Source organism: Mastigoproctus giganteus, chromosome 11 (genome assembly GCF_048544385.1).
Source record: "Mastigoproctus giganteus isolate SK-2022 chromosome 11, ASM4854438v1, whole genome shotgun sequence".
NCBI classification, from domain to species: domain Eukaryota; kingdom Metazoa; phylum Arthropoda; class Arachnida; order Uropygi; family Thelyphonidae; genus Mastigoproctus; species Mastigoproctus giganteus.
In genome coordinates, this window is record NC_143585.1 from 38,767,981 (window position 1) to 38,783,141 (window position 15,161).

At 37.1% G+C, this 15,161-nt stretch overlaps 1 protein-coding gene across 3 annotated transcripts in view; it reads left to right on the forward strand.

Moving 5' to 3' along the window:
- LOC150077923 (uncharacterized) overlaps positions 1–6,632 on the forward strand; it is a 56,405-nt gene extending 49,773 nt beyond the window's left edge. For all 3 annotated transcript variants that reach the window (XM_090385117.1, XM_090385118.1, XM_090385116.1), the window contains exon 6: positions 6,472–6,632. In XM_090385117.1, the coding sequence (XP_090241243.1) occupies positions 6,472–6,554 (83 nt within the window). In that variant the 3' untranslated portion in view covers positions 6,555–6,632. The remainder of the gene's footprint in view (positions 1–6,471) is intronic.
- The last annotated feature ends 8,529 nt before the right edge of the window (positions 6,633–15,161 follow it).

Consider the following 15,161-nt stretch of genomic DNA (forward strand, 5'->3'; position numbering starts at 1 on the left):
TGTCTGGTAGATGTTGTTGGAGGTTTCTTGTGTATATCTCCTCGCAGATGGAAGTGGGGGTCAGATCCGGGTCTGTGCCGAATATAACAATTGAGGGACCTTTTTCTCTAAGCAGCTCAGCAGAGAGTCCGAGCGTCGGTATCTTGGCGTTATTTATAATCAAGTTGGCATCGTCTTTTGTTTCCGTCTCGATTATTACCCCAGTGTTACGAGTTTTCCTGATGGTTCTAATCTTGGCTGTTTTGAATTCTTGGGTCAGAGAGTCAATGACTTTCTTCTTGACCTCTTCGCTAGTTTTAAGAGTATCAGTAGTGGTTGGTTTAAGAACTACAAGATGTGGTGTAGGGAGCAGCGTCTTCCTGGGTGCAGACTTGGTGTTGGTGGTGTTTGTGAGAGCCATTGTTGTCGCAGTTTGATTCCTCAGCGCATCAGAATATGCCGGGGCGCGCTGTGGCATTTGGCTTGCCCCGCATTCCATATAGGCCTGTAGCCGTGTGGTAGCTCTCTCTCTGTCAAGGTGTTCATCATGTAAGATTGTCTCCATCTTGTGGAAGATTGTGACAATCTCAGATCTGAGTGCTGCTGACACTCTATTTGAGTTTTCCTTGAAAATGTTCTCAAGTGCGGTTTTCAGAAAGAGCGTCTTTTCGTATATGGTACCCTCCGGTATGGCAGGGTCGAGGGGTGAGTCCTGCTGTATGTCTTCTTTTTGGCCTTTTTGCGATGTGGCTATTTCTGGCTGTTCTTTAGTTTCTGTATGGGAACGTGTTTCCCGCCCCAATCTAGGGATCACTTGATTTCGATTTTTCCGCTTGGTTAGTTGCGATCCAGAACGGGAGTCCTCCTCTTCGTCCTGGGGTTCCACAATAACAGGGTCGTCACTCTGGCCCGGGGATTTATTGTGTTTTCCTGTTCTTCCTTCCATTTCACGAAATTCGGATAACCGGTACAGTTCGGATTATCGAATGTATGGTAGGATAGTAAGATAGGCCACTGAAAATGATGGCAAATGATACCCACCACAAGTCCGTGGCATATAGCCAAAAGATTAGCAATCAATGGTATATTTGGGCTGTTATACCATAATCTACCAATTTTCCAATAAGTCCTACTGAATCCGCCAGGGGGCGTAGCAGCTTTGCATATTCAAATTAATGTTCAGGACCATAACTAATCTAGATTTGCATAATTTAACACACAGCACAGCTAGTTCACTATGTAAATAGTTCAGCAAGCAATCAAATTAATAAATGTTAATCACTGCTAGAGTATAGGAAATTGTTCCCGAAAAATGCATTGGAAACAAGGCCGCTGCGTTTGACAAAATAAACTGTTGTGTTCCGTTAATTAATCGCCTTCAGATCGGAAGGTCAGTGTAGTGGGTTATCCTTTTGGACAGAAATAGACCAAAAAAAAAAACCTTCTGAATCCTGATAATCTAAATTTGTCTGGGTCCCTATCAGCATATTTTGACAAACAGTGAGATATACTGCTAAGCAAAGAGGCCTGGAATGGAAGACATGTTGGGACATACATTACAGTTCCTGATAATTTTTTTCTACTAGCAGAAATCCTACAGGCTGAAGCCTCTTCTTGCCTTTGGCTATCTTGGGAATAGATGGAAATTTATTCTTGTCTTCTTCACTTTATCCAAAAGGGTATGGACAGGTTGGTAAGGCTTCCCTAAATCAGTAAATCAGCTACATTCTTGGATGGCTGAGGTATAGGATATGGTATTTGGGTGGCCCAGGTAAATCATTAGATTCCACATTGTACATATTGCTTGCAGGGTAGTGGGTTATCCCTTTGTAGAGACATCCAAAGTTAATACAAACATCCTAATAGAGAGAAAAAAAATAAAAAATAAATATTTATGTGTGTGTATGTGTATAAGTACTCGGAAATGCTCTTTCGAGCCACTGGCATTGGAGAATTCTAATTGCAATTGTACCTTATAAGATATTACATTCATCTTGTAGTGTGATCTAGGAATGGGATCTTGAGGTGTCTGAAGGGGAAATCTGCTCTGAACTTAAACTCAAGAAGACATTTGTAAGGATGAAAATCTAGTAGTCAACATTAGAAGCCTCATCCTTGCTTTCAGTTCATTGGCATCTTCTAATTCACTATAACTGTACAAGTAACTGCCCAGTAAGGCCATATATATATACACGGTAAAATCTTGTTAATACAAACTCTGTTTATACAAAGTACTCGTTTATAGAAGCACATACCATTCCCCTGCAAAAGGATAGGCTTTTCTATGTAAATATATTTGTTTATTACAAAGTTCGGTTAATATGTATTACGAAGTTCTTTTTCACCCAGTGAGAAATAAATATTGTCATTTTGTATGTTTAATACAAATCTTGGCAGAGCGATCTGATTATTGCCCCCAGCCACCTGGCTCCCTACTTCCTGAAGGATGGCACTGATTTGTTAGAAATTAGTTTTGTGTAAACAAAAGCAGTTTATGATTTGTGTTAAACATACAACATCAAGTGCACTCTGAAAAACATCTTTCTGAAGGATGAGTTGTTAAATTAACAAAAGAATAAAAAGGTTTTCTAAGTTGTTTACATGCACTCCCTCACTCTCCACAGGAATAAGGTCAGTTGCAATTGTTACCCCAGTTCAAAGAGTCTTTTGCTATTGTATACAGCAATATATTTTTTGTGCCATTTTATCTGAGCTGATGTCTTTTTTGGAACTTGTCTTTAAATTAATTTAAAATTTGTTTATATTAAATCTTATCTAGCAGTGTTATGGTGACAAAACGTAGACGGACAGAGTTAAGCCTGGAAATTAAGCTAAAAATCATACAAGAGGTTGATAGGATGAAAAGAAACAAAACGGACATTGCAAAGGAATACAACATCCTTTTACCTACTTTATCTACAATACTGAAAAACCGGAAAAGACTTGAAGTGCATGACACCGGAGCAGCAATGAAAAACAAGAAACGAATTCATGGTGCAAAACACGAGGAGCTTGAAACAAAACTTTGAGTACCAACAAATGCGTGCATCTAATTTGCCAATATCAGGTCCGGTTTTGCAAGAAAAGACAAATTATCTATCTCAGCAACATGGGATTAGTGACTTCAAATGCAGGAGTGACTGGCTCCAAAGATTTAAAGACAGGAATAACTTGGTTTTGCAAAATGTTTGTGTTGAGTCTGGATTAGTTGACAAAGAAAAGGCTACAGACTGTTCTGTATGGTCCATCCTTGAAAAATATGAGGCAAAGATATTTTTAATCTTGACGAGATAGGTTTATTTTATAATTTGCTGCCAAACAAAACATTTGCTGTTCGAGGAGAGTCTTGTCATGGTGGAAAATTAAGTAAACAAAGACTCACTGTTCTGTTATGCTGCAATTCAGATGGCAGTACAAAACTATGCCCACTTGTGATTGATAAGTTTTCCAAGCAAGATGTTTTAAAGCAGTTAACCAACTTCCCTGTGATTATGAGGCCAATAGAAGCTTACGGTCAAAATTTTTTCAGTCTTGGTTATCAAAATTGGACAGAAGAATGTCTTCAGAAAAAAGGAACATTTTTGATGATTTTAGACCGTTGTACAATATTCTGCCGAGACACTTAAGTTAACAAATATATGGCTGTTGTTTTTACCCCCAATACCACCAGTTTAATGCAACCACTGGACCAAGGTATTATTTATGAGAGCACATAGAGCCCCCTCATAAGGTACTTGTTCCACAACATAGAAGGAGGGAACAATTTGCAGCCAAATTGGAATGTCTTGGATGCTACCTGCAATCTTGTTATTGCTTGGGAAAGTATTACATCAAGTGTAATAATCAACTGCTTCAGAAAGAGTGGCTTTGGAGAGAACATCATCGAAAAACAGTCCAGCAGACGAATGTGATAGCAATAGTGAGGAATGGAGGAATTTGAAAGAGCATGTGGAATTTGTTGGCAAATTTGAAGATTAGTGAAGGTGGATGATGAAGTTGCTACCACTGCAATGCCAACACCAGAAGAGCTGCTGGGTACCAAACAAAACGATGGTGTTTTTGTTACCAGTGACAGTGAAAGTGAAGAAGCTCACACACACACTGCCATCTAAAAAAGATGCCCAAAATGCATTGAACATAATAGAGAATGTGTTGGCCTGCAGTAATGTCGATAAATAAACAACTATTGCATTTGATAACATCTGTGCTGTAGTTAAAAATGCATATACGACAAAAGCTGCGCAAACAGTGGATTCTCTCTTTAAATTAGATTAATTTATTAAAAAGTTAATAGTTTGTATGTCTCCTTTTATATTAAGATTGTGATTCTTTTTACTGTGATACTAAAATATTGTATATATCAAAATATATACTGTACAAAATTTTCAATTCCATTAATATTGCTTTTCTCTTAGTTTATCTTGCAAATAAAATAAAAATCTTTAAAAAATATGTTAAAGGAGACATAATAGAGAATGTGTTGGCCTGCAGTAATGTTGATAAATAAACAACTATTGCATTTAGATATACAGTGCATGTACTAAATAAAAAAAAAAAAAAAAAAAAAAACTAAAATTTTGACCTTGTTATTACAAAACATGAAAATTTAGTTCCCTTGAATTTTGTATTAACGAGATTCCACTGTATATATATATGTGCAGTCTGTCCCTGACATACATAAGAGATGTGTTCCAGGACTTCTTACATAAGTAGAGTTTTATGTAACTTGGGAATGACTAATAAAATATTGCTACTATATCCCTGATATGCCAAAATTACAAAAACCACATAATATCCTCAAGCGAATGATGAAAAATAGTTATATACCATAACAATTAAACTTTATCTGGGGACAGCAGTGAAGTAGTACCACTTTCACTTATTCTCTTAGGTGGCACCATGATAACGGTAAAAATGAAGTTTTCTGTAAAGAACTTCATAGGGTTAAGTTACAAGAGATGCTGTCACACTTTACAGCATGTGAATGAAGCACTCACTACACAATGATAGTTTGATGCAAAGTCATTGAAAACGGTTGGACAACGTGAATTTCAGCTTCATTACAATAACCCGACATGTAACAAATATTACATACAAAATGCAAATGAAAGCTCCCATTTTTCTCTCAAACAAAACTGAACTGACTTACAATCCAGAAAGATAGGAGGGGAAAGATGTAGAGACAGAGGGCTAGAGTGTAATTCTCCAAAGAAATAGCTGATGGGACACAGTCGTCCACGTGGCTTGAACGTTGTGGGGGTTTCTCTGAAGTGCTTCGATGTACTTTACCTGTCTCAAACACATGTTGTTGAATATTTCTTCAGAATTCTTAAAGCAGAAAATAAAATGTTAACTCTAGTTATTTATCTAGATTCTAGTCATGCCACAGGTTATTATCCAACATAGTTTGTATGGGAATGAAAATAAAAACATACTTATTGTTCCTTCATTCGACTTCACTCTTAAAAATTGTACAGAAAGTATCTTTAAGATTTTACCAAAAAAATGTATGCAAGTCTGAAGTTACGTAACTCGGGCTTACGTAAGTCTGGGACTAACTGTATATCCCAAGTCCCTAAGGTGTTTTTAAGTGCCAAAATTATAGACACTTGCATGACCTGTCAAGGAGCTCTTGCATGCGCTCAATGTGGTACAGAAATCAAACCATATATAAAAGTTCAGTTCCTTTAGTAAAATTGTTGTGGATTTCATCAAAATACTGATGCCATAAACCCCTCCTGCACAGGCATGAACCAATTTGCCTTTGCTTTCAGGAAACACATAAAGGTATATGTACTGTATTCATAAGGATAGAATGGGGGTTGGTCCTACCCATGGAGGAACTGTTCTTGTGATACTGCATCCCTTTTGGTATTATGAAAGACTGATCATGTTGACTGGGACACCTTCAAACACCTAGCAGAATCTTACATCACTAGAGCCAGTCAGGAGCCTATCAATGTTTGCAGTGATGCATATTATAATAAATTGTGACTGCAGTAGCAATTGCAGTTTCAAAAACATTGTGATTACCATTTGACTGAGCCTTTTTACATTCAGTCAGATTTCATCGGTTTTACTTATCTGACAATTTTTAAAAATTGTAAGCCTACGTCAATATATTTATAATTTTTTAAATATTTGTTTATATATCTATACTTGGTTATGATTTTATTAATTTTTTTGGATTATATACATTTTTATCAGGATAGCCTATTTGTAGATTACCTACCACACTTCATCTATTATATTCTTTGATTTGCCAAATCATGGTCTGGCTTACTAGAATGCCATTAAAAATAAAGTCAAACATCTGTAGTTACTGTTTATTGCAATATCAAAAATTACCAACTACACAGATTTGAATCCAAATCTGTGTAGTTGGATTTAGATTACACTAAATTAGATTACACTTTGTGTGGGTTTTCTGTGCAGCACAAATCTGTATTGTATGCATGTTTATTATTTATTAATTTTTAACTTTTTTTGCAGAGGCATCAGATTTCTTTGATTTTGGTGACTTATACGAACATGCAGAGATACTTCCTGTATCTCTTCCTAGTGATGATGACTAATGTGTTCCAGCAGAAAAATTTCAATTTTTAATATATTGTGCAAAATTTTATGAATAAAGTATATACAGTTTTAATTAATGTGTTCTTATGGTTGAAGTAATTGGGTATAAGAGAAGGATAGGGAAAACACTCCAGTAAGAACAAATGACTTGTAGGGACTATGGATAGCATTCTCTGGTTAGATATGGTTTCAGTATGTAATTTACTACAACAGGATAATACTGATAAATTGTTTTCAAGTGCTTTGATTGCTGGTAAACATTAACACCCTCTAAATTAATTTTTATAATCCTGTGTTACAGAGTTGTTACTTTGAAATGCCTGCAATGAGGATAAAAACAGTACAGGAATACCTCGCATAGCGCGGTTAATTCGTGCCAAAAAAATACTGCGCTGTGTGAAACCGCGCTGATTGAGGTATTATTAGTATGTATTTTAATGTAATGCATTCTGACAATTTGATTATATGGGTTGAGTTGCAAAAATATTAATAATGTTTGTTTACCATAAATTGACGTGCACGAAGTTTTTGCAAAAAAATAAATTAAAATGATAAAAATCAAAAATACTAGTAAGTACAGCACAAATAATTTTTATTGCAGTATATACATACCAAAAGAATAAGTGAAGTATGTACTGTATTTTTATTTTGAAAAATAATTGATCAGCTTAGTTTGCACAGTTTTTTTTTTTTTTTTTTCTTCTTTTTATACATGGCCTCCAGAAGAAACAGAGGCTTTACTGCAGCAATATCGAGTGACCAGGAACCAGTATACCACAACAATAAAACAGCGCAAAAGGCGCTCATGGGAAGCCCTGGTAAACACTGAAGGGAACGCCGATCCCTGGGGGATTGTGTACAAAGTGACCACTAACAAGCTCCCCAGAGGTGAGGTTGTATCAACCACAAAATTACCGAACGGACTGTACACCAGATCGTGGCAAGATACTATCAATAATATTCTAGACGCTACATTCCAGCAGCCTGCTGACCCACACACACCGGAACAGCTACAGCTCTGCACGGAAAATGAAACATATCACACAACTGCAATTGAAGAACCCTTCACCACAACTGAGCTCAACTTAGCTGCATCTAGAATCAGAAACAAGAAGGCTCCGGGCAGAGACATGCTCGATCCAGAAATTGTCCAGAAGGCCATTGAACTTATTCCCACTACAATACTCAACCTGTTAAACCACTGCCTCCACCAAGGATTCTTCCCCACACAATGGAGGACTGCAATCCTTAGACTTATATTGAAGAATGCAACCAAACCACATGATCTGCCACAATCTTACCGGCCCAGTGCACTGCTGCCAGTCTTCAGCAAACTTCTCGAACGGATGATCTCCCATAGAATAGAAGCCCACTACAATGACGCTGGTCTCTCCTCACCTAAGCAGTACGGTTTCCGGAAAGGACGCTCCACGATTGATGCACTGGAAACAATCATTGAAGCTGCTACCAACTGCAACTCCAAATACTTTCTACTAATCTCCTTCGACTTTGCTGGTGCCTTCGATTCCCTCTGGTGGCCCAGCGTCCTGGGCAGGCTCCGAAGAGCGCATGTCCCAGAAAACTTATATAGATGCATCAAGACCTATCTCCAGGACCGGCGAGTTGTCGTGTCTGCTCCCCACTGCAGTGTCTCCAGACCAGTCTTCAGGGGATGCCCTCAGGGATCTGTCCTGGGGCCTCTCCTCTGGAATCTGGTGCTGGATGATTTCCTGAACACCAAACTCAACAATGTACAAACCCAGGCCTATGCAGATGACCTGGTCATGCTCTTTTCTGCCAATAACAGAACCCAACTAGAAGCAACTGCCAACCAGGCCATCTCCACCCTTCAAGCTTGGGCAGAGCATAACAACCTAAAGATCTCCCCAGAGAAAACCAATTCGATCCTACTAAAAGGCACCCTTGATTTGAGAAGACCACCCCAAATCAAGGTCAATGGTGTTACAGTAAAACTAAAAACAGAGCTTAAATATCTAGGTTTGATCTTAGACAAAAACCTTTCCTTCACTCCTCATCTAGACCAACTCAGGATTAAGATCAGGAAGTATGCTGCCCAAGTCTCAAGAGTTGCCCGGAAGGACTGGGGCTTAAAGAAGAGAACGCTGTCACTCTTCTATAAGGCAGTTTTCATCCCGGTTATCACCTATGCTTCTGGAGTCTGGTACAAGAAGGCCAATACCGTAGTAAACAGATCGCGCCTAGGAACTATCCAGCGCTCTCTTCTCCTTCTGTCCTCGCGTGCCTGTCGCACTGTCAGCACCCATGCGCTCCAGGTCCTCACTGGATCTCTTCCACTGGACCTGGAGATTGTTCGTCATGGGTTGCTCTACCAAATAGCCAAAGGAAGAGCAGTTACTTGTGCAGGTTTCACTACTGACCCAGCAAATAATAGAAACGCTGAAAAGAAGAGACTTAATGAACATCTAACAGACACCTGGCAAGAAAGATGGCAGGCATCAACTAAACGCGCTGTCACCAAAAGATTCCTCCCTGATGTCAGGGCCTCCTACCCCCTCACACCTGTCTGGTTTTCACCAGGACTCTATGCTACCTACCTCCTCACTGGACATGGCTCCTTCCAGAAAAAACTACATGACTTCAGAATTTCAGACTCACCCCGCTGCCACTGTGGAGAGGATCAGACGTGGGAGCACCTTGCCCACAGCTGTGAAATCTACGAGGACTTCAGGAGGATCCTAATAACAAAACTACGCTTCAACTACCAAAATCAAGAACACCTCACCCTACAGAATGAAGAAACTTACCGAGCTCTGACTCAATTTGCAATGGACTTATTTACCAGGCAGAAAGTGCTACCACCACCTTAGTATCCGAATCAATAGGTCATAACAATCATGACTGCCAATTTTTGCTACGCATCATTGAGCCATGGATGCTAACGCCTTGGACCAACTTGCACAAGACTTGACCAGCAGTGCAATAAAAGACAGGGTCCGCACATACCTTGACAAATTCCTCATCATTGATTTCTGGACAAACTTCTCTCGACCAGATGTGACACATTTCATCAAGAGGCCTAGCATCGATCCCTGGACTTGACCATCAATCTTGGACTCCCGGTTTTGACCACCCCCACTGTTCGTTCTGATGGACTACTGGACCAGCCTTCAGTCTGGATGCGACACAGACTCACCAAATGGAGCCCCAATGACGGCACCTGAACTAGACCTTACTGAACATGACCCATCCACCATAGCAGCACTCACACTGCTGGATTTCCAGCAAGTTGTCGGCTCCAACTAACTGGCCGTGCTAGCTGTACCTACCCTGAACTTGCGGAGTATATCTCTCTCTCATTTTTTATTTTATTTTTTTATTTTTTTATTTATTTATTTTTTTTATTTATTTATTTTTTTTTCGGCTTCTTTCTTCTGTTTCCTGCCATCCGTTCTTTTACTCCCCCCCCCTATTTTTCTCTTACAGAATGATTTTTTTTTCACTCCTCTCTCTGGTGAGGCACTGGGCATGCCACACTGTCATCAGGGGCCATCTTCCCTATTGGCCCCTTTCTTCTGTTTCCTACCCTCCAGTCTTCTGCCTTCCTCCCTTACTTTTCTCTTGCACAACGTTTTTTTTTTTTTTTTTATTATTATTTAGTTTATATATATATATATATATGTGTGCGTGTGTGTGTATATACATATATTTATATATACACACACACGCATTCCCCACAGGTCTAAATCTAAAAACATCAAAATTACTGCCCGACCTATTTGGTCCTAGAACATGTTATCGGCGAACAACCCTACGCTCTGTTAAAATTACAACCGTTGCTCAAGAAACAGCGATCATCTCATTCTCAAATCTGGTCCTAGCCACTGAAATCCCAGGAAAGTAGGTGGCAGGACCCGCCAGAGTACTCTAGCTACAGTGGTACACCCGGTCAGCCTCCCCGTGGCATGGTGTGGTAACGTCGGGTCCCACTAGGGGCTCGGCGGCTAATAGACCGGAGGAACAAAGGGCACAACACAATATACAGCACATGACCCCCACACACTTCAAATCTCTGGCCCCGAATACAATGTACACCCGCGGAGATGGGAGAAATCCCAGGAGCCGTTAGACACTAACATACCTTATACCTCATTCGATGTTTGGATCTAGAACTCTCAGCACCATTGCATTTCTTCTTTCCACTCACATTTGCGTATAAAGGTGTAACGTTTTTAAAAAAATATTTTAATAAAAATACACAGCGAAAAATATTTGTACAGTTTACGTACAGTGAACTACCTCACCGCTTGGAATCTAGAGTGTTTACTAATGTAAGAATGCTAGCAGAGTCAGTATGGGCTTGGCACACCCAGGGTCCTGAGCTGGATATCACCATTCTTATCTTTCTTGGTGATTCCCTTCTACTTCTCTCTCTCTCGGTAAATTCAGAAATTTTTTTTTTTGCCTGGTGCAGCATAAGCCTCAGGCTTCCTTGTACCATATGGCTATTAATAATAATAATAATAATAATGGGAGTTGCGACAACAGTCAGCGTGGCCTTGAATCCATAATGCATTGGCCTACGTGCTGGCATTATAATACATACATATCAAATGTATTGGTGCATAACGCAGTTAATTTTTTTTTCAATTTGTAAACCGCGCTATAGCGAAATCCGCACTGTTCGAAACTGCACTATGCGAGGTATTCCTGTATAGTGAAACCTGATTTACAGCCATTTATCTTTCTGCTGCAAACATGGCATCTGACATCTCTTAAAAATTTTTTTTTATGAAATCAAATCCTCCCATGTACCTTTGCCCACCAATATTTTCTGTTATACATACAGTATTTTTTGGTTTCATTTCAATATAATTTTGAGACATTAAATTTTTGTTTGGCATTTAACAGTTGCTAGGTGAACAAAAGTGGCTACCACTTTTCTAGTCTGCTCCCATTCCTGCATGGTGTTTGTGAGATGCCAGTGAAAGATTTCTAATCTTGCTATAGTGCTTTGAATTTGTTGGGTAAATGCAAACATCTGACAAAAATACAGACGTTGCATTTGTGAGACACCATGTAAGTGTTTGGGTTTCAATCTGAGGACCTAAAATTCTAAAAAATATGATAAAACCTTTATTTATTATTGGTTTCTCTCATTTATTTCTTAATGGTTTAGAAAATCGTATATTATTGTTTTTCAATTCAGTAAAACTAAATTATTTTTTTTATAATTAAAACAAAATGGGGTATACCACAGATGCCATGCAAGTGTCCTTGTTAAAATTGTGGGTGCAAGTGACAGAAGGTTAAGTACCACCACTCTGGTAAGTGGCAGATTTAAGTTCCACTTATGAACATCCTTATGAAGCACCAACCTATCTAACTTAAGCAGAAGTAGTGCATTCATCCCCAAAAACCTAATCTTATCAATAACTTTCCATAGAATTTTCCCAAAATTCTATGGAAAGTTACCTTTTCACTTGCTACCTGGAGGTAGCAGGTGAAGCAACTGTATAACCAAATCCTAGATGATTTGGCTGTAGAGTTTTATAGGGAAGTATTGTTTTATTTCTTTTTGATTTTATTATATAATCTAATAAGGATTAAGAATAAATTTTTAGTTTTCCATTTTAATCTATTTCTTATTGGTTTTTTTCTTCATAAAAAAAAACTGATTGGTGAAGTGAATCTATTGGTATACATGGCTCTCATTAGATGGTTAGGGAAGCATTTTTGTTGCAAGTAAATTTTATTCTGTATGTTTCTTGAAAGCATTGTTTTTTAAAACACATTTAGTTGACCAGATTTCATTTTGTATAATAATGATACCATAACAGCCAGTAATATATGCACTATTAATTGACATTTTGAAACTGAAAATTTCTTATGGCAAACATTAGAAACAGTGCTTCTAATTGAGGCACTGTTTGCATAAAAATCAGTTTAAAGTACAATGCAAAAATAAGTGGCAACAAGGAATGTGTGCACACACACTTAAGAAGTGGTATAAAACAAAGTAAAAAAAAATCATTTTGTTTGCAACCAATTTTCTTGATTAAAAGAAAATTGGTTATAAACATTAATTATTGAAAAAATATGGCAAACCCCAGGTATTTTAAAAATGCATTGAACAATTGCCAATATTTTTATAAGCATAATAGGGCATGAATGACAACTAAGATATCTGAATATTGTACTAAACAATTTGGTGAAATGTAGAGAGAAGGTTGGGATGTTTTTACTATCTGCAGTATATCAAAATTTAAGTATCATGTTAGAGCATGTAAAAATAATTTACTTTTTCACCTAATTGTACAAGTGATTGTCTTTGGATTAAACAATAATACAAGAAATGAAATTAAATTTTTAGAAAGAAATAATTCTTGTATATTTTAAATAAGATGGGTACCAATAATGAAATTACTGAACTAGAATTTATTAAAATCTATAAAGTGAGATATTTATTGTTCCACAAGCTAAGCAGATGGCTTAAGAACTGTAAGACAAAATGGCTGATGCTGAGTAAAATGCTTTACAGTTATTTCATCTTGTAGTGAATGGCTTTCTTTGTAAATATTAAGACTGATCATTACAAAAAGCTAGTCAACAATTTGATTGAAAATTATGAAAAAATGGATGCAGAATATTAATCATGTACCATTACTTGCACTCTCATCTCATCTGTATATTTTCAGGCCAAATCTGGGTGATATTAGTGATGAGAATGGGGAGAAATTCCACCAGGATATAGTCAATGGAGAAGAGGTACTAAGGAAGGTGGGACGAAGCTACTAATTATATATTCTTAGTTTGGGATGATCATATTAACCACAAAAGACACAGTAGAACCCAGATAAGAAATTCCCACAAGTTTTCCCCTGTACTATATTTGGTTTCTTAATTCCCAATTTCAACTCTCTATATTGTAATGAATTATTTTACCACTTAAGAAGTTTCCCATGTAAAAAGCCTTCCCATATAAATACACTGTGTATTATTATAATGACATTTTCTCACTTAATGTTTTTTAAATATAGAAATTCTTTATTTTTATATTAAAAAAAATAAAACAATATAAACATTTTGGTAATCGAACAAGTTAGTATATAGCATCATTTTTGTTACATCTCACATCGTGAATGCCTTCACAATGAGTTGCTTTGATATTGCACCACTGAGCAATGCTTCGCCAGTAGAGAAGACTAATGTTACTTATTTTTGGTGGATACTACTACCCAGAATCCACTGGTGAAGTGTTGCCTATTCGAGAACCACTGTCGAAGGTAGTTTAATATCAAGGCAACTGTGATTTACTACAAACTAAAACGATACTAGTGATTTTTCCGTAGTCAGAGGCTTTCAGCGCCTAAAACCTTTTATAGTATAAACATTTTGATATAATGGAAGTGATATTGCAATTGTTTTCATCAATATCCATAATTGGACACGTCGACCACATTTAGCGTTAAGTTTTGATGGTTGTGAACAGTTCTGAATTACTTAGTGGATTGTTGCTTTGTCTTATTGTAACTGTGACCTTTTAAGGTATGTTGAAACTCCCAAAGGAGCTCATTCTTCCAACTTGGTAATGAGTGTAATGAACAGAATGTTAAGCAATTAGAAATCCTCAGTTTAAAAATGTTTCCCATAGGCAGAGTATTTATAAATTCTGAAATAGTACTTAAAATTGATCTTTAACTTATGTGTATCTTTTCATTTTTACTTGTGCAGCTAATATTTCATACCCTTAAGGTCATTTTTCCTTCTAAGAAGTTTTCCCTCATAAGAAGTTCTAAACCTCCACTTCCTTGGAAAACTTATCTGGGTTCTACTGTATGTTCAAATGTACATTTTTTTTTTTTTTTTTTTTTTTTTTTTTTTTTGATTGACTGAGAAGCATTTCTACTTTTTAATTTGTTTTTTTGTCTATTTGTAACAGATTATTATTCTGTTCTGTACAGAAATTAAACATTATTAATAAATCTGATAGTATTATTCCATATTTACTTTTCTTTCCTTTCTGGGCAAACCACCGATGCTATACAAAGATCATGTTTGAATGTGACCTAAGTCACGTTCAAAATCAGCATACCCAAATTCGTAACGAAACAAATGCAGATAAACCACCTTCTTGAAAATTTGTTACATTGTGTAATCAAATTTATGTAAGAGCAAAATTTATTTTTGGTGTAAATTTCATACAAAACAGAATAGAAACAAATTGTATGTTTTTCATAGGCTGTACTCCCCCCACCCCACCCCCTGAACATGTATTTACCAACTGCACATATTTTGCCTTCAGTGACAGATAAAATTCAATTTATTCTGGAAACTTTACATCTTAATGGAAGTAATTAAGACAGAAGAAAATAAAATCAGATGTCATTTATTGAATAAGCATATACCACCCTAGTTGGCTATAGTGGTGCTGCATGTAGTGGCTGTGTTAAAATGTGTTCTGTTATATTAAAATTTGGTGGTTTAAGCATAAAAAAACTGAAAATACATCATACCATACAGAAGACGAGGTACAGGTGATTCATCAGACACACATTTTATGTGTGGTAAATATTTAGGCTCTAAATTAAAATAACAGTTTAACGGTTAGCGAGTTCAAATAATAC